The 25,877-nt window shown below is 39.0% G+C and overlaps 1 protein-coding gene across 3 annotated transcripts in view; it reads right to left on the minus strand.

The window, feature by feature from the left end:
• Positions 1 to 3,466: 3,466 nt before the first annotated feature.
• The window catches only part of ELMOD1 (ELMO domain containing 1), a 68,432-nt gene continuing 46,021 nt past the window's right edge, over positions 3,467 to 25,877 (minus strand). For 2 of the 3 annotated variants that reach the window (XM_021696260.2, XM_021696259.1), the window contains exons 7-11: positions 23,790 to 23,923; positions 19,909 to 19,977; positions 16,486 to 16,536; positions 14,422 to 14,555; positions 3,467 to 4,875 (exon numbers count right to left, since the gene is read on the minus strand). In XM_021696260.2, the coding sequence (XP_021551935.1) occupies positions 4,703 to 4,875; positions 14,422 to 14,555; positions 16,486 to 16,536; positions 19,909 to 19,977; positions 23,790 to 23,923 (561 nt within the window). In that variant the 3' untranslated portion in view covers positions 3,467 to 4,702. Of the gene's footprint in view, positions 4,876 to 14,421; positions 14,556 to 16,485; positions 16,537 to 19,386; positions 19,411 to 19,908; positions 19,978 to 23,789; positions 23,924 to 25,877 lie in introns of all 3 variants that reach the window. The other variant, XM_044919176.1, reaches the window with a different exon arrangement.

Here is a 25,877-nt window from a genome sequence, read left to right on the forward strand (position 1 = left end):
ACAAGCTGAAGCTCAGCTTTCTCTTCTCTTTGCCACATACATTTATTTATTTATTTATTTATTTGAGAGAGAGAGAGAGAGAGCCCACTTACATGAGTAGGGGGAATAGCAGAGGAAAAGAGAGAATCTCAAGCGGACTCTGTGCTGAGTGCAGAGCCTGATGCGGGGCAGAAACCAAGAGCTGGACGCTTACCCAACCGAGCCTGCCAGGTGCCCCACCATAAACTTTTCATCTATGGCCTCTTTTGCAAAGCAGACCACAGTGCCAGGTACACAATAGATAAAATAATAGGAAGGTACTAAGTCAACATTTTATTTTTTGTAATCCTGCCCTGACCTCTCTCCTAAGCATCTGTGTGAGCATATTGCAGCCCAGGCTCTGCAGGCCCATAGAGGAACCTCACTGAAGTTTCCCACAGGGGAGCCTGGAGGTGGTGTGCAGGCTTCCATGACTCTTGGGGGAGACAGAGATCAGGAGAGAGAGCTCACAGTCCTGTAAAAATTGTTCTTTGTGTATCAAGAAAGAAATTCTAACCAAAAATGGGGGAAGTCCTGAGGGACAGTATGGCAGCATTTGTGATCTGCAGTGTATGAATTCATCCTAAAGACACCTGAGCAAGAACTGTTTTTACATATATATTATCACTTGGGGGGTAGGTTTTGTACTTAAGTTTATAATCTACCCTGGACAATAGAGAATAATTCATTAGGGAGACAGCATGATTACAAGTCAGGGCTTAAGGCCCTGGGTTCAAGATCTAGCTGTGCCACTTACTACTACTTCTTTTTTGTACCTCTTGACCACCTTTACCCTACCACCTGCTCTGGCAACCACAATATGTATCTGTGAGTTCAGGCTTTTTTTTAGATTCCACATATAAGTGAGATCATAAGGTATTTGCCTTTCTGTCTGACTTATTTCACTTAGCATAATGCCCTCAGGTTCCATCCATGCTGTCACAAATGTCAGAATTTCCTTCTTTTTTTGGCTGAATAATATTCCAGTATGTGTGTGTGTGTGTGTGTGTAAAATATATGAATAAAGAAAACATGGCATATATATATATATATTTTCATCATTCGATGGACACTTGTTTTCATGTCTTGGCTATTTTAAGTAATGCTCTTAGTGAACCTGGGTTTGCGGATATCTTTTTGAGTTAGTGCTTTCATTTCCTTTGAATAAATACCCAGAAATGGAATTGCTGGATCATAGAGTAGTTCTATTTTTAATTTTTTGAGGATCCTCCACACCGTTTTCCAGAGTGGCTGCCCCAGTTTGCATTCCCACCCACGGTGCACCTGGGTTCCCTTTTCTCCACATCTTCACCAACATTTTGTTGTGTGAGGTGATATTTTGTTTTCTTGAGACCTGTGGCAATATATTTGATTCTCTAAGCCTGTTTGTCTAGAAAAAGAAGGAAGCAATTTCACTTTGTATGTTGTTGAGGAGATGAACTAATGCAAATAAAGGCTAGCATGGTCCTGACACATAGCATCAGCACTCACTAAATGTTCACTCTTGAAATGGAAACCATACTAGAATCTCTGTCATTCTAGGACTTGATGTTATACTTGATTCTGCTTTTCTGCCATTTTGTTTCCAGATTAGAGCAGTTACTTCAAGCTCCCTGAAGAGTTAGAAGCATTGCTTTGATAGAGTATGTCACCGTGGCTCAAAGTTTCCTAAGTATGGCTATGGACCTAGCTGACACTTTTTTTTTCCTGTCCCCTTTTCCTTCTATTTCTCATGCCTGATCTCCACACTTTACCAACTTTGGTCTGCTCCTGATATTTCTTCGGTTTGGATCTGGCCCCATCTGTTTACAGATCAAGCTAATTTAGGGCCATGGAGTTTGATTGCTGGGTTTTGTTTCCCTACTGCTTTCTATAAGTAAGCCTAGCCTATTCATGTGAGCTTCTCAGATGAAGCTTGTGCCTCTTGATGGGTCTTTAAGATGTTGGGTAATATCCTAGATATCAAAATGTCTGTATCCCTGCGATATACTTCTGCCAGAGGCTTGAACGTGAAGAAATCAGGTTGCATTTGTCTGAGTTGTGGGTAGATAGTCCCTACTTAATGTCTGACATCTCAGTTTTCTTATACTGTCCCAGTTCACACCGTTGTCCTGAAGAAATTATTAACAGCATCCTCTTTTTCTCTCAAAGGTGTCGTGAGCTTTGGAAGATATATTGTAAGGTCATCCTACATTTTGGGATAGGTATGTATTTAAGTTTTGTTTCAAGTGGAAAAGATGGTGGGTTATCAGGCAAAAACTATTTTTTCAGTTACAATAATAAGAACTGTGATAAGGAAAGTCAAATGGAAGTCATAATTTTCAAAAATGGTGCTTCAAAGAGTTTTCTTTCTGTGGTACAAACCGGAATGTGTTTATCATAGCAAGGAGTGTTTTGGAAAACTTGTGAGAGGCTTGCTACATAATTTACATTTTAAGTGGTCAACCCTTGTTCGGTGGAATAAGGATAAGCAAGCTAAGAATGCTCAAGGGGAAAACACATACACATCACACATTTTTTTATGCTTTTGAAACCTTCTTCTCTTCTTTTTCTCACCTCACTTCCGGTTACTGGGTAGGACGCATCTTTCACAAAGAGGTGTGAACGAGAAGTCTAATAATACTCAGAACTGGAAGGAGCTGGCAGTTTGCTCATCCTAAAATTGTGCAGCCATGTTAGGGTACAACAGAGAGAGATGCAAGGAGCTGGGAGGGAAAACTCCCGGCTTTGTTACCATCAACTGTGTCTACCTGAGCAGAAGAGACATGAGCTGGTGTAAATGCCACATACTATCAAGCCGCGGCAGTGACACGGGGCCCTGGTGGGGAGCAGGAGACGGGACGCACATGTGGCTGACAAAGGCTGTACTGAAGTGGAGAGCTGTCTGCACACTCAGCAGCTGCAGCTGCGGCGCACACTCACGGCTCCCGGGACGGGCCATTTAGCGGGTTCACACATCCTCACCCTGGAGAGGAATCTGTATTCTTGTCATTCCTCACGATACACATCACGCGTTCATCAACTCCTTCCCTTCTCCATTCTGTCGAAGGGCACAGGGCCGTAATAGTTGCAATGCAAAATGCTGCCACCTGGTACGCAGCTGAGAGAGAAAGTATAACACAGTCCCCGAGGAGCTAGAAGGGACAAGGAAACAAAAGGCAGCTTAATGTTGCCTTTATCATTGTCTAGCTGTAGATAAACCAGGCTTTATAGGAAGTTACAAAGAAGAAGCTGGATCTTACTCTTTCAATTAAAGCACCATCAGGCCTCAACATTAAATAAAAGAAGTCTGTCAGACATGACACACTTTAATTTACACCTGGTTACTCTGAATGATGGCATGATTTATATTCAGCTCTAGGTCGTCTGTCTTTGACATTCTACCCACTCACATATTTGCATATTCAGAAGCTGTACAAGCACAAAAATATTAAAATGAAATCCACTATACGTTACAGTAGAATGACATGTAATTTATTCATATAACTGACAGGCAGTACCCAGACTTCATTTAAATAAGCAAGTGATCACACAAATGTCTAATAATACTAAAATTGATAGTCAGAAGGTATAAAATACCATGGGTATGAAATGCCATGGTAAATACTATTCAACAGACTACAATCATAATTCCAAACTAAATCATGGTTTTAAAAATGATTTTTAGCAGTTTTGCAATGATTTGATGTTTTTTCCCTTCCAAGCAATTTACTTTTTTCACTGATACAAGACAAGGTCATTATTTTCAAGAAATATTATAGAAGGACACAGCTTAGGTCCCTCTCTTGCAACACATTTTTTTGCAAATTGTTTTTTGATATAACCTCTTGACATTGAAAACAAACCAGTCAGCACTCAGTTCCCCAAGCAAAGATGCTTGGATCAGAACAGTGCCAGGGTATAACTCTGAGTTCAGCAAGAGGCAGGCAGTGAAAAACCTTTTGCAGTTTTTGAAGTATGCATACTTCTTTTCTGAGGCTCCAAGCATCATAAACATATTTAGGCATCCAAGCCAGTAAAATTATGGGAATAAAATTATTTGGTATCCATATGACTATGACACAGTTGCAGCTGGGGGAAGTTACAATATAATTCTGCGGTTCTTCAAACAAAAACAGCACCTACCTAAATCTGCTTCTTGTAAGCCTTGTTACATTTTCACGAGGCGCGGCTGTGTTTGCAGGAATGGTTTGGCTTATCATGTGTCTGTCTGTATTGTTTGAAAGTCATACACTTTAGTGGAGTGAGATCCAAGCGTGAACCTGGCCTGAAGAGCTAGCAGCAGTAGTCGTGAAACATATCAGTAAATTAAAAGGCTTTCACAGAACAAGATTCAGCTAAATCTCTTGCATACAAAATAACAGCTAGAGAAATACAGTTCTTCAGTGCTGAATTATGAGGGGGAGGAGAACAATCTAAAAAAATAGAAAACTCTCTCCATACCTGGGTGTCAAGGCAAATGTAACATTGCATAATGCCACAATATGAACGGTCACTGGATGACAGATACTCCAGAAACAGTGGTATCTGGGGATCTGGTAATTATGACCAAGAGGTGAAAATACTGTACCAGAAGGCATGCATACAATCACTGTGCATTCAGTGTGTGAGCTGGGACCTAAGCAGGATCTAACACGACAATGAGGCAGTGTTCTAGGGTATCCGTTTAAACCAGCGTGGGTGACTACATGTTGATTAAACCTTCTGAGGCAGCAAAGTGTGGGCACAACGCCATGTCTGGGTTCTGCAGCTGTCTTATGATCCTCTTGCGGAATTTCTCCCGCACGCGATTGAATTCCATTATGTCCATGGGGTCCTCTTCAATCCAAAACTTATGAAACTCATGCATCAAATAGCCTGTTAGAAATAAGACAGTGATAAGAATGCAGGAGGAAAAAAAGTCCTTAATTACATTCAAAATCACTGAATGCTGAAAGAGATGTCAGACCAAGTGACAGCAACCACGGAGCTCAAAGAAGAGATCAAAATGCAGCAAATATTACTGTTAAAGATTATTCTTTAAAACTAGTGCAGTAGAAGCTACCAATCTGCAAGACTTTTGCAATTGGTCCTGGAATTATTCTTACTCTTCCCAAGGAGGAAGACAAATCAGTTCTGCCATCTCTTGAATATGAATCACATCTAGAACATAATCCGAAAGGCCGACAGTGACTACTTCATCCTTCCCCTCCTGATTAAATTAAAATAATGGTCTGATTTTTCAAAATTACTCCACTCAGCTTTTTTTCTCTTGATATTTGATTTGCGTAAAGTTTTAAATTACTCTGACAAATCAAACAAATGGCTTCTGACAGTCTATTGTGAGACAATAAAAATTGTAAATCAACTCTGAAAAACACAGACTGGTCATTAAACTACATGAAATCGTTAATAAGACCTTCTTGCTCTGAAGCATAATGTTGTATTCAAATACTTCTCTGTCTCAAAAGTGTTATCTATGAATGATCTGGATTGGAAACGTTTTTGGAATAAATGTTAAGTATTTGAATCTATTCACTGTGTTCTGTCTCCCCACTGTGCACCCTCCCCCAACCACATTCAGAATTGAAATGTGAATAGTTTTTTAAAAAGACAATAATAGATATTTGTATGTAGTGAACCTATTACAAGCTCAAGTGTCTCATATATTAGAAGCAAAGCATTTAAGGAAATAATTCTAGTTTAAAAAATCGAACATTACAGAAGCTTTTCTTGGTTTTAGCATTAGAAGGAGCAGAATAGAGGAGCAAGGATTCTGAAGCTAGAAACCTGGTTTGAATCCTAGCTCTTCCACCTCCACAGGAAGGAGTGAGCAGCAGAAATGATAAGGGGCATGGGGAGAGAATTTGAGAACAAACATTCTCAATGCTAATAGTAAAAAAAAAAAAAATGGATACCATTTGTTTTTCTAGTAACTAGCTACTTATGAGAAAACCTTTAACATAGGTCTGTAAACATATATACTTAAAGTCTTTACCATATCTCACTGTAATACAAAATTAGAAGTGACCTTCCTTCCCACCCCCAACACACTTCCAGATACTGGTCCACTTCCACAAACACACCTGGGTTTCTCATTCATTACACTGTTAAATATGCTTATACATTTTTAAGTATATGGTCTCTCTACAACTACAGGAAGAAAGGTAGTAAGGAGAGAGAAAACTTACTTTACTTTTTTGGGGGTTTGACCATTGCATTTTTTTAGGATTGAATTATCTTTGGGCCCTCCACACATATTAACTGATGTGACTGTTTTTAATATCTCTTGATGGGGACACACACCAACCCTCACTCACATGCCTCTGGGCCACACTCCAGGGCCCACTGCCCTGTTATGGGCACCTGATAACGTCAGGGAAGCCCCAGATCCCAGGTATCAGCAGTCCCAGGAGCTGTCCAGTCCATCTCTGCTCTATCTGGTGCTGGCAGTCCCGGAGGCAGCTTCCAGCCTTGAGCTCTTCTTGTGACAACACTGACATTAACCTGTCCCGTGGATGAAGAACCTGATTCTTAAGGATTTTTCCTCACACTGGGCCAAAATCTGTTACCCTGTATTTCTTGGAACAAATTCAGTCCTTCTCCAACTCAGGTAATTGAAGTGTCTCTTATGCCCTGAGCTTCTCCATTTTCCAGGTTAAGCATCCCTGTTTCTCCTCACCATTTTTCACGTGCCGTGACTGGGAGTCTGTTTACTATTCTGCTGGGTTTAGTGCACACCAAGAGGAAGTGGTTCCCTTTAATCTCAATACCTTATTCAACCAAAAGAATTCAGTCATCTGTCCATTTCAGTGACTGGGCAAACTCCTAAAGTATCCCACGAATGCTATGGGGTACTTCTTTAAAAATGCAGACCTCCCATCCCAGATTCAGCTGCAGTGCAGTAAGATGAATCTCAGGTCACTAAAATTTGAGATCCATTGCTCTAAAAGATGCCCTCTTTTTAAGTTCCCTTGGCTTTTTCCTAAATATTATATTTTTATGGTTTTAAGTGAAATCTATGACTACTTATAATTTCTTCTTCTTGTGCTATATAAAATACATAATTTTTCTGACTTGGCCTCTCAGCTCAAATAAACACATCTGAGCTGTTTTGTATGTAGAGTCAGGCTTCTAATACTAATTCATAATACTATGAATTAAAATCATACATGATGAGTTAAAAGAATCTCATTATTATCTCATGAGTGATAAGGTCTTTACTCTTATTCACAATAATGAACAGGTACTGTGAAAATTATCTTTTAATGAAGAATTCACTTTTGCATCATATGTATAAAAATACTCTTCTACAGTGTGCCTGTATGCTGGCAACTCACTCGAATGGTGATCTAGTGTGGTGCAGAGTGTTAAAAGAATGCAGATCCATTTGGTTTCCTCATTTTTCTACCTTACATGCAATTACAGAAAAACATTTTGAAAGGTTTAAAAGGTAGGCAAGAAAAAAAAAAGGCAAGGATAAGACTAGGGGTGGGGTGGTTAACAATCTGACACTATTCTCAGGATCCCTCCTCTTAAGGGTACAAAAGTGAAGCTGTAAAGCTTGCAGATTCTCTCTATCCTACCAGGAAGATACAGATTGTATAACATGATTTTAATAAAAATGCAGAAATGGTGGCTTGGCTTCCAGGGTACATTTATAATTATAATACTCCACTCATTTTTATAACATTACAGAGTGTTCATTTATCCACTTGGTCAATTAACCAGTTGGCTCATCTGCCAGTTAACAAATATGCAGCAGATACAAGAAAAAGGTAGAGTTCCTGTGCTCCCCAATTCTCTTGTCTCTTGGGGAGGGACACCCAGGGAGACAATTTCAGCCAATGATTTAGTAGCTAAGGAAGCTAACAAGATGGCGTGGAAAGTAGAGGGAGGGAACAGAGGCCAGGCTATTGCTTATAGTCTCTTAATTCTTTGTGGAGTGGGTGGTGTAGATGTATCTTCATTTAACAGATGAGAACATGGGGCTTAGAAAAGATACTTGAAGAGCGTACAGTTACACCATATAGCTGGAAGCTGAAAGCGAGAACTCGAAATCAGCTGACTTGTCACCACTGTACCTGCTGCCTTTCTTAGTGTATTCTCTTTCCCTGGTTCTTATTCTTACTGAATAGTCCCTTCTTCTGAAGGTCAAAGGAAAGATCATTCTTTTTCCTCTTCTGATCATTATACTTACCTTGTGCTCACTACACCTTACCTTACTTCATTTCAGTGGAACTGTATGTTCCGTGGGGCTTTAGATGGAATGCAATTTTTGTAGCATACTGCCTTGGCAGTGCAGTATTCACTGAGTAATACTATAAAGTCAGAATGATAGAGCCATTAGTTTCTTATATTTTTTCACCTAGATGAAATACCTGTTTAGAATACTAATTTGGCTTTCCATCCCAAGCCTGCAGTGTATTTGTTGTTGCTTGAATGTATCTTGGTTTTGCTTCACTGCATTCAGTTAATAGACAGCAGAGACATAAGCAAGGACACAGGTAATTGCAAGAATATTACAGAGGAAACGTGCAGAACTGATCATGTCTGATAGAGGAACAGTGAATTCAGGGCATGGTTTGCTTCCTCTGGAGAGGCATGAGTCCCTCTGCTTATACCCCAATTATTGGGGGATTGCTGCTCTTTCTAAAACCTGGTGAGGGCCTTGGGAAATAAGTAACCCTATTGCATGCTACTCACCTGGGCTAGGGTTGTCTTGAAAGCCTATCCATGGGAGGCCATGGGAGGCCATGGGAGGCTAAATTTTCCATGAGGAACTATACTTCCTTTCTTCCACAAAAGACATTATCCAATATTTTAGCTTCCCATCCATCCATCCATCCATCCAATCATCCAACAAATATTTACTGAGTACTTACTCTGTATCAGGCTCTATGCTGAGGTAGTGAATACAAACAACAAAATGCCTGTCTTTAAATGTCAATTCCTATGATTCTAATTTTGATTTTCTCCTGCCAAAGCTCCCACACTGTGTGGCTCTGATTTTCTCCTCAATGCTCATGAATCCCAAATCTGCCCTTGGAATTCCTCAGAGCTCCAGGGCCTTCCATTGGAATGTCTACTATTTAGCTACATGTGGATTTCCCAAAAGGAACTCACCCCCAGTATGCCTGAAACTAAAAATCATTCTATTTTCCCTCAAAACTGCTTCCCTGGCTTCCCTAAAAAGCATGGTAAATATAGAATAGGGTACGTACAAGGGGTAGGGAAGCAAAGCAAGGGGACTTATTTATCTACTCTTGATGTTCTTTTTTTTTTATTATGTTATGTTTATCACCATACATTACATCATTAGTTCTTGATGTAGTGTTCCATGATTCATTGTTTGTGTATAACACCCGGTGCTCCATGCAGTATGTGCCCTCTTTAATACCCATCACCAGGCTAACCTATCCCCCACCCACCTCCCCTCTAGAACCCTCTGTTTGTTTCTCAGAGTCCATAGTCTCTCATGGTTCCTCTCTCCCTCCGATTTCCCCCCCTTCATTTTTCCCTTCCTGCTATCTTCTTCTTCTTTTTTTTTTTTTCTAACATGTAATGTATTATTTGTTTCAGAGGTACAGGTCTGTGATTCAACAGTCTTACACAATTCACAGCAGTCACCATAGCACATACCCTCCCCAATGTCTATCACCCAGTCACCCCATCCCTCCCACCCCACCCCCCACTCCAGCAACCCTCAGTTTGTTTCCTGAGATTAAGAATTCCTCATATCAGTGAGGTCATATGATACATGTCTTTCTCTGATTGACTTATTTCGCTCAGCATAATACCCTCCAGTTCCATCCACATCGTTGGAAATGGCAAGATTTCATTCCTTTTAATGGATGCATAATATTCCATTGTATATATATACCACATCTTCTTAATCCATTCATCCGTCGATGGACATCTTGGCTCTTTCCACAGTTTGGCTATTGTGGACATTGCTGCTATAAACATCGGGGTGCACGTACTGTTGATGTTCTTTCGAATGGTTTACAAAGCTCTTCAAGATAAGTGCCCCTCACCCCCCCATCCCTGCTCTTATTATTGTCAGCTCTATCACCTGCCTCCTCAAACCCTATGCTCTGTTTCTTGAGTCCACCATGTTCTTTGTCTTGTGGCCTTTGCCTGTGCCACCCCCTGTGGCTGGACCACTCAGCCACCATTTCTTGATTTCCTGCCACTCATCCCTCAGGTCTCATGGAAAGTGGCACTTGCTTTGGGAAGATTTCCTCGACTCCCAGACTGAGTGAGTTGTGGCAGTCATAAGACTTTGTTCAGTTTTTAAAAACAGTACATTTACTTCCCAATTACAAAATTCTTTCACTATGTTTTAATTATTTTTTTAGATGCACAGAACCTGATCTGTAGTAAAACTTCAATATCTGTCAGAAGTGGTCAAAGTGAATATAATCATCTAGTTGTCAAAGTAGGAGCTATAATCACATATGTAAGGGACTTTAATTTTCCATTTTTAACAAGTTATAAGGTATATGTATTCTTAAATTTGCTCTTCATTTTTATCTTAAGTTATATATGCACATAGTTTAGAGTCTCATAGTTTAACAAGTCTTGTTACAAAAAAACACAAAACCAGCAGCACCTCCTGCCTTAATTATTGCTTCCTTAAAGGAACATATCAATTCTTGTGCTGATTCTTTTGATTATCGACCTCCATAGCTCTATATAACATGATTGCCATTGCTTGATTTTTTGGACTTCCTTTATAATAGAAGATGAAGATTTAGCTCCCTTTCACCCATTCCAACCATATTATCACATATTTTCTAACAGTTTTCTTTGTGCTGTATTACCAACTGCCCTCTCTGTTTATTTGCTTAGTTTTCACCCACTGGACTCTAAGCTATGCCAGCATCTTTGCAGTGTATTCAAACAGTAGATATTCCATCAATTTCATATTCTTCAAAGAGTCTCTACCAGAGCCTTCTGACCTGCTAAAATCTAGATTTATTATTCTCATCCTGCTGCACAGATAGCACCTTGGGCTTTCCCTTCACCTTCATCCTTGAAGATTGTCTTCACTTGGTTCCTGTGATAGATTTCCTGCTCTCTGGACCCCACTTATTCCTTTCAGGATTACTCTCTTTATGAAAACATACCCTTCAGGATCTTCCTAATAATGGTATAAGGAGGTAAAATGTTTAAGACCTTGCATTTAAAAAATATCTTTATTGTTCTCTCACACTTAATTGGGAAGTTAGCCTGGGTATAGAAATCTAAATTGAAATCATATGCCCTTAGATTTTAAAAAATATTCTCTTAAATTTTTGAATACATTATTCCACTGTCTTCTAGAATACAATGTTGCTGTTGAGAATTCCAGTGTCCTCTTGATTCCCAATTCTTCATGTGGCAGCTTTGGAAACTTTTAGAATCATCTCTTTCTGATGTCATAAAATTTCATAGTGATACGGACCTTGGGTATGAATCTATTTTAATCTATTATGCTGGTGCTTACTAGTTTAAATATGAAAAATCATCCTTTAGTTCTGGAAATTTTTCTTGATTTACGTCTTTGAGTCCCTCCCTTTAGTGTCATTGTTCTTTTTCTGGAAATCCCATTTTTATATATGACTTCTAAAATGGTCCTTTAATATCTTGACCTTTATTTTCTATTTTTCATCTATACTTTTTGTTCTACTTTATGGGAGTATTTTCAGCTTTATCTTCTAATCCTTTTTGGTGTTTAATTTTTGCTATTTGATTTTTAATTTCTAAGAGCACTCTTTTGTCTTCTGAATGTTCTTTCTGTAGCACCTTGTTCTTGTTTCATAATTACAATTTCTTTTCTTAATTCCTTGGGGATACTAATGATACATAGTTTTGAAGTTTTTCTCTCCCTGCATAGTTTCTATTTCCTTCTAGTGGCTTTATTTCTGCTTGTTTGGACTCTGTTTCATGCTTGAGGCTTTCATTACTGTTCTTGTTATCTAGTACTGCTTATGAAATTATTCCAAAATCCAGTGGCTTAAAACAACCATTTTAATACACTCATGAATTCAGTGGATTAGGAATTCAGAAAGGGCATAGGAGGGATCATTCCACAATGTCTGGAGTCTCAACTGGAGTCTCCACTCAATGTCTGAAGACCTGAAGGGTGTGGTGACTTGATAGCTGGTGGCACGAATCACTTGGAGGTATCTTCACTCACATGTTTGTGGGGACACTAGCTATCAGCTGGGACCTCATCTGGAACTGTCAGTGAAATCACCTACATATGGCTATGCCATATGTCCTAGACTTCCTCACAGCACGTAGAGATCAGATCCGTTACATGGGGCTCATGCCTTCAAAAGCAGCTCGGTCCCTGAGAACCAGGCAAAAACCTCTTCTAGCATAGTTTCGGAAGGCACATAGTGTCAATTCTGCTATATTCTACTGGCCAGCCAACTGGTCAGCCCAGATTCAAGGGGTAAGAGGAACAAATAAACCCTAGCTCTTAATGGAAGGAGTGTCAAAGAATTTGAGGACATGTTTTTAACTAAGACATCTGATAATCCTTGGCTGTCTTAATATTTTTTACTAAATAAAAAGCCAGGGACTAAAAGCTTATTGGAAGCTCTGGGCATGTAAGTAGGGCTTTTTGAGAGTGAGCATGACTGTAGAGTGCTATGGCTGGGTTGTTTCACTGGGGGAAACCCAGAGGTCAGCATCTTCAGCTGTTTTCTGTCGGGCTGCTCCGATAACCCAGAGAAGGCCCTGTCAGCCTCGTGACTGGCTGCCAAAGTTAGAGGAATGGGGAAGGAGAAGCCGCCTGCATGACTCAGTGCCCATCATCACTTTCAGTGTGGTTTGCCAGCAGCTGTACCTGATTCTCATCAGACCAGAGACACTTTATTTTTAACTCTCTAGAGAATAATCCACCAGCCTCTCCTGGGGGGGCAGGGAAGGACAGAAGCTGTGTCCTAGGGAAGGAGATTTGGGCCTCTAAGAGTTTCTTAACATATTTTCAAGCAGTCTTGCTGTTTTTGATCCTGCCTTCACCCCTATTTCCAGAGACACCTAATGCTGCCAATTCCTGAACCTTCTGGGAGGTCCCATGGAATAAATCAGGTTGCTTCTTACTTTTCCACACTACCTATTTGGGATTTGCTTCCTCAGGACTACTAAATCAGTTATCACATCACCTGTTTTTCAGCTTCCAAAAAGAGGTTTTTCCTGCCTTGTTCCTGATTTTTCCTGTCCTTGTGGGTTTATGCTTTCTTGGAAAAATCCTTTTACGTTAACTTTAGTGAAGTTTCCAAAGGAGCATAATGCATGCATTAATTATGCCATCTCTAACCAGAAGTCCTGATTAAGCAGACACTAAAAAAGACAAAATCCTAGATAACATAATCACTATTAATTTAGGAGTTTAGATAAAAGAAATTGCTGTTAACTCTGTCACATTGTAAAAATGAAGTGGGGAACAGTATTCCCCAGAGTGGATTTGGGATGAACAGCTGTGTCTTAACCATAGTTAGAGTGGCAGACCTGCTCAGCAAATTAACAGAAGAGAAGAGCTGAAAAAGTTTAAAAGAGAAGAGAAACTTGGAAATTTTCTCAGAAAATTTCTAAGAAAGCCTGGGTACAAGGTCCTCAGAGCAGTAAGCATGGTTTAAATGGTTTAAATGACATTTCTCCTTTAAATTGCCTGGATTGCTTAGTGACTTGGAACATCTTTCCACGGTCCTCCAAACTAGTTTGTGTCTGGCCCACAAGGGTCACAATGACATTCAGATTTTAGGATTCTGTCTCTAAGAACAGAAAACACTGTCCCAGGACTCTGTCATATAGTCTCGGTTTTTATCTTCTGAAGGCTCAGTGTAACTGCAAACCCCACGGATGCCCCTCATTAGTACTTCTTCTGTAGAGGTCCTAGTGGTGGCAGGGAGATAATGCCATTGAGCTCCACCACCATCAGCACCACCCGCTACACCAACATCTCCTCTTTCTAATGTTCACTGAGCACTAACTAGGGAGCGAGCTAGTTAGAACTTTTTACCCATGATCTCACTTTATCTTCATAGCAACTCTATGAGGAAAGGACTCATCTTATACCTGACATAACCAAGGCTTAGAGAGGTTGGTAAACATAGATCTGGGAATCAACTCGGGCTGTCTTCCGAACCTGCACTCTCAAGTGCTATGCCATGCTGCATCAGAGGGAGAGAGATACCCAGACCAGAAGTTGATAGAGTGGATATTATGCAAGATCTGGGAAAGAGAAAAATCCACAATGCCTGAAAATATTACTCGAGGTTTCTGAATGAGAAAACAACAACAAAATCAAAACCAAAGGGGAAGTTCAAAGATCCCAAAGCAGCCAAATTGCAAAGATCTCTCAGCTTTGCCCCTTGCATAGAATGTTCCATAGTAACTGTATTGATAATTCAGCAACAGGACACTTACAGAATGTTTGCTGGAAATGAGACAGTGTTGGAGCTTCTGGGGCGATGTTGTAGAAGTGAGTTTTTAGAGCTCCGCTCACCAGTAGATTATATGCCAGATCAGTTATATTGATGCCCACAATTGCAAATGAGTACCTGCAAAGTGCAAACCACAAAACCAACTGCATGTCACATAAGCATTTAAAAATAATCTGATTTTTAAATTGCTGCTAAATTATCAGAGTGGCAGGTTGCCATTCCCTTTCTACCCAGTCTTTACCCTGAATGTTGTAACTTAACTAGAAAATGCCAGTAATGTAACCAAGGGAATTAAGAGTCCATATGCTTTGATTTGGTAATTCTATTTCCAAATATATGAGAGAAAAAAAAATCAGAAACAAAGAGCTTTATATTCAAGGATACTCATTATAGCATTATTTATAATGGCAAAGACATGGGAACTATTCAGATATTCTAAAAAAAGATGACTGGTGAAATAAATTATGGCAATCTCATACTACAGCCAACAAATACTGTATTCCTAAAGACTATTTAAGTTGGAAACATTATGTATGAAACAAGCTACGTTTTATTACATGCTCACACATGTGCACAAAAAGAGGGCAAGAATGAAGTGCCACCAAATATTACTATGCTATGTTAGAGGAATAATATAGGGGTGATTTTTTTTGTTTCCTTTCCTGTATTTTCTATATTTTCCATAATAAGTCATATATTACTTTTAAAATGAGGCAAAATTTAAGTATCTTGACACTCAGGGTATATTTCCTAGTTCCTTTTCTACATGGCTACCAAAAATTAAATGGAGGGGCGCCTGGGTGGCTCAGTTGTTAAGCGTCTGCCTTCGGCTCAGGTCATGATCCCAGGGTCCTGGGATCGAGCCCCGCGTCGGGCTCCCTGTTCGGAGGGAAGCCTGCTTCTCCCTCCCCCACTTCCCCTGCTTGTGCTCCTGCTCTTGCTATTTCTCTCTCTCTCTGTCAAATAAATAAATAAAAATATTTAAAAAACAAAAAACAAAAAAACAAAAATTAAATGGAATTGAGGTCTTAAGTCTGTGGGTAATATAAATCCAGCACATAAAAAAAAAGGAGTCTCCATTCAGAAATATTTTTGAATGAAATGGGGCATTAAAAAAAAACTAATAAAGTAAATGTATAATCTAATAGCCTGATACTTGATAAAAATCCTTAAAAAAAACCCTACCAGATACGCTTATTATTTATTTATTTATTTATTTATATTATTATTATTTTTTAAAGATTTTATTTATTTATTTGACAGAGAGAGACACAGTGAGAGAGGGAACACAAGCAGGGAGAGTGGGAGAGGGAGAAGCCGGCTTCCCATGGAGCAGGGAGCCTGATGTGGGACTCGATCCCAGGACCCTGGGATCATGACCTGAGCGGAAGGCAGACACTTAACGGCTCAGCCACCCAGGCGCCCCTACACTTATTTTTTTTTTTTAAGTAGGCTCCACACCCAGCATGGAGCACAGTGCAGGGCCTGAACTCAACCCTGAGATCGAGACCAGAGCTGAGATCAAGAGTTGGATGCCTAACCAACTAAGCCACCCTACCCTACCAAATATAATTCTAAATGATGATTTCTGAAAATCATTTTCATATAGTTATAACTTTGTAAAGATTGTCAGTTGGTCAAAGGCAAAGTAGTACCATAGAATCACCCAAATAAATCCAAAAACTTATGGTTCTTTTAAAAGTTCAACTGGATTGGGCGCCTGGGTGGCTCAGTTGGTTAAGCGACTGCCTTCGGCTCAGGTCATGATCCTCGAGTCCCTGGATCGAGTCCCGCATCCGGCTCCCTGCTCGGCAGGGAGTCTGCTTCTCCCTCTGACCTTCCCCCCCTCTCATGCTCTCTTTCTATCTCATTGTCTCTCAAATGAATAAATAAAATCTTAAAAAAAAAAAAAGTTCAACTGGATTATATATTTCCATTAGGACATTTTTCATCTTTGTCATCTTTTACAGTGTTCTTAGGACATTTTTTTTTTTTTCCTGGTTCTGGTTCTGATTGACAGCCTTTATATATGAAATCCCACACTCACCCAATTGCTTTATCCATCCTTTTCTTCTCCCATTCTGCTTTGCTGAATTTGCTGAATGAATGAATAAAGAAATAAGATTTAATCTCTGATTGGTACTTTTCTCTTTTAATGTTTATATTAAAACTATTGACTAGATGCAGAGATGTCTGTAACTCAGTTCTCAAACACTAATCAATTTAAATTTTATCAATTAAAAATCCATAGCAAAATTTATGTGGAGCTCAGAAATGGGATTATTTAAAGCCCTGCTACTTATCCCTTATTCCCTTTAGTGCAGCAGTGAGAGACAGTCCTTAAGGTGAAACACTAAAGTACTTTTTTATGAAATCATTGATTATCAAACAATACTTTCTCCATGGGGTATGTCTCTTCTAACCAGATGCTCCCTTGCTCTCTCATAATTCCCCACTGCATCTCCTTTGGTTTTATTTCCTGGCATTTATCCTATTCATTCTTATTTGTGATGTCTGGCTCACCGTAGGTGCCAAATTGAATAAAGTAGTGAACTAGTGAAAGGAATGAAGGCAGGGAGGGAGGAAGGAAGGATATATAGGTTTTAAAAACTCTGTTTTCACAAGTCCTATGGCATTTCCTCTGTCTAAGCTAAGACAGCTAAACCACAGCAGTTCCATTTTGATCCATTTTATAATTTGAGCTTCTGAATAAGACTTTGTAGAAAGGGGTCTATCATAGAAGTATTCTGAAAATACTGCCTTGCATTCTTTTACTTTGTGGACTTGCAAGTCCTTCCCATTCTCCCCCGCTCCATACTGTCAATGTTTTGTAAACAGAAACCATGTTCCACTCCTCTCTGTGGCTAATGTAATCCTCATTTTACACTAAAAAATGTGGTTAGCATTTGAACGAAATAACATTTTAAAACTACTGTTATGAACATTTAGCTTCCATCTAACTAGGGTTCTCTATAATACGTTGCACACACTACATTAAAAGACACCCATGTGATACACACAGCACACGACCACAAAAACATGATACAAAATTGGTATTTAACTATATGTACTTTCTACTCTGTAAATGACTAGTTGTAATTCAAAGTAACTGCCTTTCATTCATGTTAAAATATGCCACCTCTTTTTAAGGTGTAACTGCCTACAAACCAGCCAACCACCCAGCCAAAAAGGCATTAGATTTTTACTTAGAAGACTCATATCTGCACTAAACTGAGTTAGGGATGAAATTTAAGAAACTTTAAATAAACAGATTTATAAGCATCTATTTTCTCTTAACAAAGCTTTAAAAATACATAGTGTCTCAGTATTTAAGTGAAGTCTTTTTCTGCATTGGAAATAAAAGAAAAGGCCAAATGACCTCCACTCATTTAATCACTTACAGGATATCCTGGACCAAATAGAATGAATCCCTTTCTTCAAGAAACACACAACAGTAACAACAACAAACTTGTTGCAAAATTCTCTTAGACTTGAATGTACTTAGGTCCCTCAGGCTACTCTAGGACTTAACAGATGGAGGTTTACAAGAGCAATACAGCAATGTATAATGCTTGCTGTTGGGTAGACAGGAGAGAGTGTCCTTAGCATACACTGCTGCTCAACACCTGAAGTATTCAGGGCCTGACAACCTACGCTGCTAGCACAAGTGGTCAATATATACTTATTTTAGGCATTGGTGAAGGATAGTAGCATTTTCAAAACATTCTGATTTGTGTTTACTAACATTTACCATCAATATGAAGTGATTAATATTTGAAGTTCAAATACTACTCAATTTTATGGTGGCTTGAGGAACACAGCATGGTGGCTTTATCTATAAGCCCCCCCGCCCACACTCACACACACGGTAGTCTCTTCTTAAATAAGAGTATTCACACATAAACTATCAAATATATCCTCTCTGATGGTTGACACAAGAAATAAAACTACAAAGCCTAGCTTTGAGAATGGCTCACAGCTAAAATTTATCATCCTATAATGATTAATCAAAAAAATATTCACTTCCCAATGACCATGGAGGATTCATGTGTTTTTCTGATGTTCTTCCAGGAATACCTGAGTATAGACACGGACTCCCCAGACAATTTTAATTGGAGGAAGTTCAGAGTCTCTACATTACAGAAATATGCAATTCAGAAAATGCAGTTAAAAATTAAATTAAAATAGCTTGATTTTAACCAGGTTTTATATATATATATATATACATATATATATATATATGTATCTCAAGAAAGAGCTAAATGATTTTACTGTTTTTCTCAAATAAAAAGGTAAAAAAATGAAAATATAGTCTTATAAATAAAAGATTATAAATACAAATTTAGAAAGTATAGTGTAATTTAATGAACCTTAGTCAAATGAAGCTTGAATAATAGTAAGGTGGCGGGAGCAAAGTTAACCTGTTTCTGAATTTTGAGAATGGTATGATAAAATTTGGGGTTGATTTATTAAATATGAACACTAACAAGGAACTTGGCATGCTGAGGAGAAAAAAGTGATACAAAAGCATGACTGCAAAATGGCAGAACTCCTTATATACAATAACTACTATTTTTAATAATGAAATTAGAAATATATAGTAGAAGAGAAAAATTGCTCTATGCAACAGAACTTCCAAATGAAATGTCCCTCTCTGGGGAGTAGATGAGGTCAGAGCATGTGTGGTGACGTGTTCAGCCATTAGGTGAAGTGCTCAACATGGTTCTCTGATCAGGTACAGCCGTGACTGTAGAAAAGCTCTTTGATATTTTGTTAGGTTGGTCTAATCACTAAAACACAACCTAAATATAATGAAGTATAATAGATAAAAAGTTGGGAAATGTTTTTTGAAAAATTTTCAAGAATTTATATTTCTGTAAAAATTCTTACCCATACTGATTCTAAAATGAAATAAAAGCAACAAAACACAAAAGCAAATAAGAAATACCTTATTTCCTCTTTAGTGATATCCCTTCATGTAATCAGTTAAAGAAAAAAAAATTTAGGAAGTTAAATGAAAATGCAAAATATTTAGAATCTAGATTTTTATCAAGGAAAATAAAAAAGCCTCAGCATTCTGGATTTTCTCAGTTGGCCCCTGACTTCATAGCTCCCGTTCTCCCCTCTGTCTCCCCATCGTGCTCTTCTGTCTCTGAAATCTTTCTTTCAGGCTCTGCCTTTCTCCTTCTGTGCCCACCTCCTTAATCCTCTGGACACCAGCGATGTTATCAGTCCCTTTAAATACTCATCTCACTTGAACGGTGCCACTTTACATCCTGAATCCTGTCATAAGTACCTGGAAGTTTTAACCCTCTTATTCAGTATTTGTCCAAAGTGCTCATTTGAAAGAGCTTTAAGCCTCACTTCTGGTGGGTTGATGCTCCTGAGGATCTCACTCACATATCTGTGGAGGAGAAGTTCCTCTGACCTAAGCCATAAGCCTAATCCATCTTTTATTTTTAGTAATTACCTGCATTTTGGATGAAGAGAGTCAGAGAGGACCTGCTGAGCTGCTACAGCGTCCCTTTCTGCAAAATACCTGCAGTTGGGGGAAAAGAAAACCACAGCTCCATACCTGTTGGATGCATTCATTTTAATCCAGTTTCAGGCCATTTTGCATTCAGAGGTAGACACCAGCAGAAGACTCCCACTTGTTTCAGCTCTTCCAGAGAACAGACGGCTTTTCATAATAGGATTTTCCAAATATAATGACAGTATAATAGGGAAGTTGTAAAACCCACACAGATTTAGGAATGTATCGAGTGGGTTTGAAATTTTATCTTTTTATTTTAAAGATTTTTATTTATTTATTTGACAGAGAGAGAGAGCGAGCGAGCACAAGCAGGGCGGGGGAGCAGCAGAGGCAGAGGGAGAGGGAGACTCCCCGCTGAGCAGGGAGCCTGATGTGGGACTCGATCCTAGGACCCCAGGATCATGACCTGAGCTGAAGGCAGATGCTTAACCAACTGAGCCACCCAGGTGCCACAGGTTTGAAATTTTAATTATGAACTTTGCCATTCCCCAGGGAGCTAAGGATATTTGTAGTTAGAAGGGTTATAGATGAGGGGGCAGGATGAGGCCCCGCAGAAGGCAGAAGCAGCCTGGATGAAGGGACATACCGAGGGGCTGTGACAGTCAAGGGACAGAGAGAGGAAGAGAGTAGAGGAGGTGTGAGATGATGCACTTCAAGTGCATTTTTCTTGGAGAGTATTCATGGGTATTTGAATTCTGGATGAATGGAAAATACGGTGCTAAAAGCAAAATTCTACCCTGGGGAAAAAGGGCAATGAAATTTCTTTAAAAATACAGTTACATACCTTATAAAATACATCACAAAAAGTATTTCATAAAGACAGTAACAAAATAAAACATTAGCATGTTATTTAATTTGACGTGTATATATTTCCCACATAAATCTGAAGCATGAAACAAGCTCTTGAACTTTCTCAGAAAATTTCAAACCACAGTCAACAGTTTTAATATACATGTCCATGATTATTAATGAAACTGAGTCTCTTTTCATACTTTTGTTGGCCATCTAGAAAACCTGGATGTCTTTTGTGTCTTATCTGTTCATATTTTTTGGTCTAGCATATCTAAAAATGTCTTCAAACAAATAAGACAAATAACCCTATAGAGAATAATATACTGGATGGGGATCCTTTATCATTTATGTGAGTGTCAGACTTGGCTTGTCTTTTCACTTTATTTATGATGGCTTATCTTACAGAAATTTTTTTTTTAAAGATTTTATTTATTTATTTGAGAGAGAGAATGAGATAGAGAGAGAGAGAGAGCATGAGAGGGGGGAGGGTCAGAGGGCGAAGCAGGCTCCCCGCTGAGCAGGGAGCCCGATGCGGGACTCGATCCCGGGACTCCAGGATCATGACCTGAGCTGAAGGCAGTCGCTTAACCAACTGAGCCACCCAGGCGCCCTCTTACAGAAATTTTTAATGTGTGAAATGTATTGATTTTTGTTTTATAACTTGTGCTTTTTTTTCTTTGTGTCTTTAAGGGATCCCTCCCTATATATCTGAAAAGATTTTCTCCCAAAAGTTGTAAAGACTTGTTTTTGACATTCCATTTGTGAAACTGAGATTGAGAGAGAGGTAGAGATTTTTTTTTTTCTCAGCTCTACTTATTCAAAAGCTCATCCTTTATGCACTTATTTGTCACAGTATCTTTGTCCTCAAAATTTACTTTTTATTCATTCATGTTATGTAAAGTGGTATTTACAACATTTCATAAAAGAATAGGTGATTATTAAGTGTCCCAAATTTAAAATAAAGGCAAGCATCTAGAGGAAAAATGGGGTGCATCCAAAATGACTAAGGCTTAGTTTCTTTTATTTTTATTTTTTTAAATATTTTATTTATTTATTTGTCAGAGAGAGAGAGAGAAAGAGCGCACAAGCAGGGGGAGCAGCAGGCCAAGGGAGAAGCTGGCTCCCGGCTGAGCAAGGAGCCCCATGTGGGGCTCGATCCCAGGACCCTGATCATGACCTGAGCTGAAGGCAGACATGTAACTGACTCAGCTGCCTAGGCATCCCAGGCTTCGTTTCTTTTTAAAATACATAGCTATCCTGGGGCGCCTGGGTGGCTCAGTCAGTTAAGCGGCTGCCTTCGGCTCAGGTCATGATCCCAGGGTCCTGGGATCGAGCCCCGCATTGGGCTCCTTGCTCAGCAGGCAGCCTGCTTCTCCCTCTGCCTCTGCCTGCCGCTCCCCCTGCTTGTGCTCTCTCTCTCACTATCTCTCTCTCTGTGTCAAATAAAAATAAATAAAATCTTTAAAAAAAAAATACATAGCTATCTTAACTAATAGGATGGTGTCAAATCACAGAGAACCACTGAAAAGGACTCCCTTTGGCTTGAAAAATAGTGACTCCATATGAATTAATTTAAACATGAAAGAAAGAATGAGCGCACAGTTATTTGAATCATGATGAACATATAAGAACCATGAATTAAAAATGGTATTTAAGGGGCGCCTGGGTGGCTCAGTCGGTTAAGCGACTGCCTTCGGCTCAGGTCATGATCCTGGAGTCCCTGGATCGAGCCCCGCATCGGGCTCCCTGCTCAGCGGGAAGCCTGCTTCTCCCTCTCCCTTTGCCCCTCCCCCTGCTTGTGTGCTCTCTCTCTCTCTGTCAAACAAATAAATAAAATAAAGAGGTAAGGGCCTAATTGTTTGAAAAAATGGTATTTAAAAAATAAAGTAAAAAAAAAATTTTTTTTGGCCACTAACGAGGGACCTTAGGGCACTAACTCCTCACTTTGATAATTGGCAACTACATGGAAAAATCGAGCATCTGTCCTGCCTGTATGGTAGAGAAAGTACATAACCATAGTTGATGAAGGAAACCAAGTCTTTACAGAATTCCAGCCAACAGTTGTGGGAGGAATCACAGAACTGGAAAAGCCCTTTTTGTGCAGTTAATTAACTGGTCCAGCAAAGATCACTGAGGATGAAATGGTTAGATAAAAGGCTGACGGGGGACTCTGCAATGGAGCCATCAGGCTGTGATGCCTTCCATCCCTCTCAGCACAGGACTGAGAAGGGGACACGGCAGGCCACCCTCAGTGTCACCCTGAACCTACTCATGCCTTTCTGAATACCTCCAATTTTCAGAAAATCCAGAGCATGGGACATTTTAGAGGATAGCTGACCTGGGGTCTTGCACAAGTTTATGACATTGGGGAGGGGGCAAAAGGAGAAGGCAGACAGGGAGAGACATAATAACTAAGTGCAATATGTAGATATTTGAATGGAACTGGATTGGAAGAAACCAGCCATAAGAAGACATTTTTGAGAGAGCTGGGAAATTTTAATATGGGCTGGATACAGATGACACCAAGGAATCACTGTAATTTTGTTAGACGTGATAGTGGCACCGTGGGTAATACAAGGTAATATTGATTTTTTTAGAGCTACATATTGAAGTGTGAGGACGAAATGACAGACAGTAAAGGACTTCATTAACACACTTCTGCCAAAAAAAATAAGTGTTGCAGATGTTTCAAAAGCTTGATAATTACTGAACTTGGACAGTATAAGGGGGTTCTTTACAGTCTTCTATTTGTTTTTGTATCTACTTAAATTTTTTCATAATATGAAATTAAAAATTAAAACATTTGAGATCTGCTTATAAAACAATAAAGTTTGCCAAAGAAAAGGGAGAGGTAGTACCTTTTTAAAATTTAGGAACCTGAGTTATCTCTCAGAGGACTTTCAGAGGACTTCACCGTTTTCTTGGAGCTTTCTGCCAAGTGGCTTTTGGAACTAGTAACTCAACGGTCATTTCCATGTGACTAGGACATCACTTTTTAATACTCGACCCTTCTCCATTTTACTTACTGCAAATTGTATAGGCCCAGAAGTCCCATTCCTCGAAAATCTGTTTTAGGATCATCACCTTGGAAACCAATTTCACACCACTGCTTAGAAATCCGAGATTCCAGTGGAGTATTGGGCTTCAAGAATTTCCATAACTGGAAGATAAGACAGAAAGTTAGCCTGTTGGTGTAAACACAAACGCTCTTTCCTGTGGTAGATTTTGTAAACTACATTATTAGGAGGAGTTTTACAAAGCTGAATATAGATTTGATCATATTTCAACGATTTGGACAGCAGTTCTCACAGTATGGTCTGAAGATTCCCTAGAGGGACTCCAGGACCTTCTCAGAGGGCCTGGGAGGTAAAAACTATTTCATAATAAAACTAGGAGGTTATTTGCCTTTTCCCTCTCATCTTCTCATGAGTATATAGTGGAATTTTCCAGAGGCTGTGTGACATGTGATAATGTCATTACTCTGGAGGCTATGGAATGTGTACTTGTATATTTTAGTGTTTTACATCTTTCTGTTTTAATTTCTAATAAAAATATAACTGCATAATCTCCCACAAAAGGTCCTCAAAAATATGTAAGAGAATGAAGGTAAGGGGTGAACAAGGAAAAATTTGAGGCCATGTATTATTTTTACAGCATTATTAACAAAAAGAAAAGTGGACTGACTTGAGTTTCATTTCTCACCTGTAGCAGAGGTGAGAATAAACAAGCATCATATAGCTGGATAAAGGAGGATCACTGATGTTCATGGATAAATAAACCTCAAAATATATTATCATTTTTAAGAGTTACCTAAAAGAATTTTAAATCCAATCAGTATATATTAATTGACAAATACAAACTGCAAATACTATGCTCTTCACTGCCTAAGGAGCTGGTTCTGTTTTCCTGAGTTTTCTATAGAAAGACAGATTCAGCACATACTATTACTTGAGAAAGAGTGAGACCCACAGCTGCATAAATATATAATGCTCAAACTAGTCTTTCAAATAAATAGAGATGGGCATATAAGCAAATTTACTTTTTAGACTATTAATAATATATCTTTATTATAGACAGGGACAAATACAAATGTAAAATTTTCTTATTATTTCAGACATAATTCAACTTCTAAATTGTTTATTCTATGATGTATGGATTTTAAATCTTACAGAGAATAGTAATACAGAAACAGCTTGCTTTATAGTGAATTGTCATATCTGACACAATATAGAACATAACATTCAGTGACAGGAAACACTAACCCCCCCCCAAAAAAAGATACAATTCGAAGGATACAATATGTTAGTGGCTCAACAGGTAAGTGCAGTCTGAAGGGTGAGAGAAAAAATTCAGAGGGAAGAAAGTAAATCTGTCATGCTTGAAAGCAAAATAGCAAACATGAGTATAAGAAATTTCTTTTTCTATTATGCATATGAGAATTTGCCAGTGCTCTACATTAGGACAGAAAATGTTTGAGTTCAACAGAGAAGCAATAAAAAAATGAGAGAAAAGGCCTCTTTTATCAGATAAAGGGCTAGTATCCAAAATCTATAAAGAATTTATCAAACTCAACACCCAAAGAACAAATAACCCAATCAAGAAATGGGCAGAAGACATGAACAGACATTTTTCTAGAGAAGACATCCAAATGGCCAACAGACACATGAAAAAGTGCTCAACATCACTCAGCATCAGGGAAATCCAAATCAAAACTTCAATGAGATACCACCTCACACCAGTCAGAATGGCTAAAATTGACAAGTCAGGAAACGACAGATGTTGGCGAGGATGCAGAGAAAGGGGAACCCTCCTACACTGTTGGTGGGAATGCAAGCTGGTGAAGCCACTCTGGAAAACAGTATGGAGGTTCCTCAAAAAGTTGAAAATAGAGCTACCCTACAACCCAGCAATTGCACTACTGGGTATTTACCCCAAAGATACAAATGTAGTGATTGGAAGGGGCACATGCACCCCAACGTTTATAGCAGCAATGTCCACAATAGCCAAACTATGAGAAAGAGCAAGATGTCCATCAACAGATGAATGGATAAAGATGTGACACACACACACACACACACACACACACACACACACACACACACACACACACACAC

This window comes from Neomonachus schauinslandi, chromosome 11 (assembly GCF_002201575.2).
Source record: "Neomonachus schauinslandi chromosome 11, ASM220157v2, whole genome shotgun sequence".
Lineage (NCBI taxonomy): Eukaryota > Metazoa > Chordata > Mammalia > Carnivora > Phocidae > Neomonachus > Neomonachus schauinslandi.